The sequence below is a fragment of the Silene latifolia genome, chromosome 1 (genome assembly GCF_048544455.1).
Source record: "Silene latifolia isolate original U9 population chromosome 1, ASM4854445v1, whole genome shotgun sequence".
Lineage (NCBI taxonomy): Eukaryota > Viridiplantae > Streptophyta > Magnoliopsida > Caryophyllales > Caryophyllaceae > Silene > Silene latifolia.
This window is the reverse complement of record NC_133526.1, coordinates 57,707,585-57,712,765: the sequence shown is the minus strand read 5'-3', so window position 1 is coordinate 57,712,765 and position 5,181 is coordinate 57,707,585. Positions and strand designations below refer to the sequence as shown.

General features: G+C 41.8%; 1 protein-coding gene across 1 annotated transcript; it reads right to left on the bottom strand.

The window, feature by feature from the left end:
• Positions 1 to 3,796: 3,796 nt before the first annotated feature.
• LOC141647509 (uncharacterized) lies at positions 3,797 to 4,234 on the bottom strand. Its single transcript, XM_074455725.1, has one exon. The coding sequence runs from the start codon at positions 4,232 to 4,234 to the stop codon at positions 3,797 to 3,799; it is 438 nt and encodes a 145-aa protein (XP_074311826.1).
• Positions 4,235 to 5,181: the final 947 nt, after the last annotated feature.

Genomic DNA, 5,181 nt, shown 5'->3' with positions numbered 1-5,181 from the left:
TGCACAAATATGAGTCACATCATATCACACGAGCGATAACCCATGTTCCTTAATATGCACATCCCCTCTTGTGGCGGCTTCCACAAAGGGCAAATCAAGGGCGTGAAGCCACTCCCGCGAGTGACTCTACTCAGCCGAGGACACATCTCGCAATCATCAAAAATCATCTCAACTCCAATACTCCAATATACAATCAACAACAACAATCAAGCAGCAATATTAATCATATCAATTAAATCACAACATCACAATCATCAACTTAATTCAATTACGCAATCAACTGAGTAGGGAAACCCTACCTTAGCACAAATCCGATACGAGTCAACAAGAAAGCTAGAACGGCTCCTCTACCAAATCTTCACCTAACAATAATCATACAATCGAATCACAATCATTCAAAAAATCCCTTTTCCCCCAAATAACAAAACTAGGGTAAACCCTAAAAGACAAACTGACAAAACTCATAGGATTAGTAGCTTACCGACACAATCGACGCAAGAGAGGAATGAACAAGACTCACGAACAATCCACGATCTTGAGGGAGATTATAGGTGATTAGAGTTACGTTAGAAGGTTTAGGTTTTGTAAAAAGTAAAAGTGAAACTGTAAATCCCGTTTATAACTCTAATCATCTTTAATCAAACCACGGAAATAAATCCCGTCAGACCGGATACTCGGTCGAGTATAGAGTATGCTCGGCCGAGTATCCCTTATTCGGTTAAGTATTACCATACTCGACCGAGTATTCCTGGACAGTAGCCTGACCAGAAACACACGATGCATTACTCGGCCGAGTAAGCCATATTCGGCCGAGTAACAGACTTAGAAAACCGTAGTATTACATTGAGGAGGTTATTTGATGTGACCATAATTAGCGCATATTTATCCCCCGAATTAGCCTTGTTCCCATGCTTTTTAGTGCATATTTGGGTCATTTATTATCTTTAGTTCTTTGTTTTGCATATTCTTTGAGATTTTGATCCCTTGGTAGGAAAGGAGTAAGAATCTTGCATTTTCATGGCAAAACGAGACTAAATTGATCGAATTCAATGACCAAGCATCAAGGAGAGACAAGATTAGAAGGCCTTTGTATATATGATAGTAGATGAGCAATGTTGAGAAAGGATCCTTGAGTCCCCAAGGAAATCCCCAAGAAATTTATGAAGAAAAGAGAAGAAAAGAAGAAGAAGCCTTGCTGAAGCACAATCCGTGCGGATTGTCTACAATCCGGCCGTCCTTCAGCCGCACAATCCGTGCGGTTTCCCACCAAGACGCTCGGGTTTGTCCTCCACAATCCGCCCGGATTCTCTCCAATCCGCTCGGGTTCCATCGCCAGAAACCGCCCGTCCCGACCCTAATCCGCCCGGATTCCTCTACAGCGCGATTTCCTCTTCTCCAAGCTACGAAGAAAGAAGCCCTTCCTTCGGAAAATACCGGCTCCTCCCTGCTCAATCTAAAAAGTGTAATTACTAGTTTAGCCCTTAGTTAACCCTAATGCACCCCCCTAATTTCCACTATAAATACCCCATTAGTCTAATTAGAAGAGGATGTTCTTCTTATCAATAATTAGAGTAGTTAATATCAATCAAATCTCTCTTTAGTTTTGTAATCAACAATTAATCAAGTTCTAATACAAGTTTTATTTCCTTAATCTCTCTTTTGTTCATCCTTTATTTTGGGTAATTGAAGATTATTTGGGTTATTATTGGGAGATTGACAACCTCTCAATCAAGCATCAAGTACTTCTTTTATCTTTGCTTTATTATTGGAATCATTAGTAGGTATAATTCTCTTAATCCCTTTTTAATTATTGTTAATTACTTTCATTTATTCATCATGTTTCATATTGTTGGTATGATTGACAACCTTGCTAGCATGATCAACATGATAATGAGTGAGTAGTCTCTTAGCTAGGGTTAATGGGTGATTAGGGGAAACCAACATGGGGAATGATTTATGCTTAAATTAATATGCTTTCATGTTTTATTTGCTTGCTTGTTTTGATCTCAACTCATGCACATGTTATATTTGATGAAATGTTAAGCCTATGAATCCTTGCATTTACCACCATCTCCTATCTTTTCAATGAGACTTGTAAGACATAACCCAACTCGAGTCTCATTATACCATGCATGTTGTTGAGTAGGGAAGACTAAGTCGACTTGTAGGTGTTGTACAATCTAATCGATTCGGCTCCGGGACCCACACTTTCCTAGGATTGTAAGATATAACCCAACTCAATCCATCACAACAATAATTGCTTGCTTATAATTTGAGAACATGTTTGTATGATCAATTCCCATGATTCCCCTATGATCCCATGACACCCTACTGCTTTTTAATCAATTGTTTACACCCCTTTTAATTCATCTTGCTAGTTTATTTTCATTGCTATTTTAGTTAGTGACCTTCTAAATCAACCCAAATTGTGACACCCCTAAGACACCACTAGTTTCAATAGAAATCTCATTTCAATACCCGTCCCTTGGGATCCGACCTTTACTTGCCTCTTTACTAATTGTAGAGTTGTTTGTGAAGCTATAAATTGTGTTTTGATTCGGACGTGACCCAACGACCACACCTTTAATTGTGAACACGAAACGGACCGATCATTGTTGCTGAGGATTTTGCTGGATCAGGTCCAATTTCTGAAAAAGAGAGTCAGCCAGAGATAGTTGGGGAAGAGGCAGTTTAAGCTGAGAGGATAATCGTGGACTAGGCATCTGTTTATTTTTCTTTTTATTAGTATATGTTTTTGGGGACCTCGCCCTGTGTGGCGCGGGTTTTGTAAAAAAAAATTAAAACATTTCGTTTTGTGGATTCTGCACAGGGGGCAGATTAAACTTTTAATGCCTTTGTGTATGCCTAGATGGCAGATTTAGGCTTTTGAATATCAAGTGGTAACCTGTTAAGGGAGCAGCATTTTAACTGTTGTGTTTCTGTTTATTGAAGCCCAAAAAACTGTCGTGTCTACCCAGGGCAGATTTAGACTTGGATGCTTATCGTGTCTACCCAGAGGGGGGGGGGGGGTATATTTAGACTTGGATGGCTGCCGTGTCTACCCGGGGGCAGATTTAGACTTGTGCGTGCCATTTTGTATTTTGCTCAGGGACAGACTACTAAACCTTGTTCATGACGCAAGGTGCGTTCTTCGTATTTTCAGCCAACAGGGGCGTATCTTAGGTAAGTTTATCATCGTTCTAGGGCCAATGGAGTGTTGCAGGACGCTGGTTGCTGAGTAATCTCTGCACTCCTTTTCTGTTTTTATGCATGCTGGAGCCCTGACTGCGTCGAGTACCCGGTGTCGGTAGCAACCTTGGGGGTGTTATCCAGGGTAGATGCGTGAGCTCTGAGCTACGGCCAACTCCCTTTCATGTCCATTAATCGCCGAGTGAGGGTGTCTTATCCAGGAATTAGGTTGGGCATGTTCGAGTGTCGTGTGCCTTGTCACCCCGCATTCAGGAGTAAATCCTTTTTGTACGACCCCTAATGTGCCATGGAGGTCAGATCTCAGAGTTATATCCAAAAACCAAATTAAGAAAATTAAAAAAGAGAGCCAAAAGAGCGATGAAGGATACCTAGTGCTATCTCATGGGGTTCCAGAGCAACCCCGAACCCAGGCAGCCACAGAACTCGCAGCTAAATAACAAGTTTTTAAAGGATCAAAAAGCGTCTTAAGAGGCAAAAAGAAATGTAAATGCAAAAAGTATTAGGAACACGGAACTGGGAGTTTGCCTACTACTGTTGTTTTTTTTGTAGGTTTTTCAAACTACCTCTGTATACTAAACTCCACGCGTTAGTAAACGTGATACTTCTTCAGGTTGAGTATGTTCCATGGTTTGTCTATTAATTGATCCTGCATGGTTATTAACTTATACGCACCACAGCCAACAACTCCTTCCACCTGGTATGGACCTTCCAATTTATGGGCAAATTTACCATCTTTGTGGTTCTTGGTGTTTTTGAACACCTTTCGGAGAACCAGGTCTCCTACCTCCAGGAACCTGATTTTTGAGTTCTTGTTGTAGCTTCTGGCGACTGACTGCTTGTAGAAGGCTAAGCGTATCTGAGCACTTGTTCTCAATTCATCTATCGTATCCAGACTCGTAATCATCTCCGTCTGGTTCAGTTCCTCTATCATACATCCATACCTGTGGGTGGGAACTAGGACCTCTGACGGTATCACTGCCTCTGCCCCAAACATTGGACTGAAGGGTGTTTGGCATGTCACCATCTTTGGGGTTGTCCTATCTGACCACATCACCAAGGGCAGCTCATCTGCCCATTTTTCTCCTAACTCCTCCAATCTTTTCCTCAAGTTTTCAACAATGATTTTGTTACTGGATTCAGCTTGTCCATTGGACTACGGGTTTTTGGCTGCTGTTTTTTTCAGTGAAATGTTCCACTTAACACAGAATCCTCCAGAGTTGTCTGATACAAACTGTGATCCATTGTCACATATGATTTCTGATGGAATTCAAAACCTGCAGAGTATGTTACATTTGATAAAAGAAATCACTTGCTTATCTTTTACCTCAGTGAATGCTTCAGCTTCTATCCATTTGGAGAAGTAGTATGTCATTGCCAGCATGTATAAACCGTTCCCCGGTGCCCTGGGTAGTGGACCAACAATATCCATCCCCCATGTCATGAAGGGCCATGGTGAAATGATTGGATGTAGGGGTTCTGCTGGCTGATGTATCATTGGTGGTGATCTCGGACAGGCGTCACATTTGTTCAAGTACTCTACTGCATCTACACGCATCGTGGGCCAGAAGTAACCTTGTCTGAGAGCTTTGTTTGACACAATCCTGCCCCCTGTATGTTTTCCACACTATCCAGGCACCTTAAATAGGGTCCAGCTACCGACTTCCTAAAAAGCACATTATCAACTAGAACAAATCTAGAGGCTTTTACTTTGAAACCTCTTACGTCCCTTTGGTTCGCTGGCAGCTTGTCTTCCATTAGCCACTCTAGGTAGGGTTTGCGCCAATCAAGGTCAGTCTGCTGCTCGTCTGTGTTAACCAATATTCCTGCCTCATTTACCTGCTCTGCATCTCGCTGTTCCTCCAGCTCACCCATGTCTTCTTCTACTAGCTTTTGTATGGCTGTTTCAAACTCGTGCACGATTGGTATGTTGGATCGTTCTGTTGATTTGAATGTTGCCCCCAGGGTTGCTAG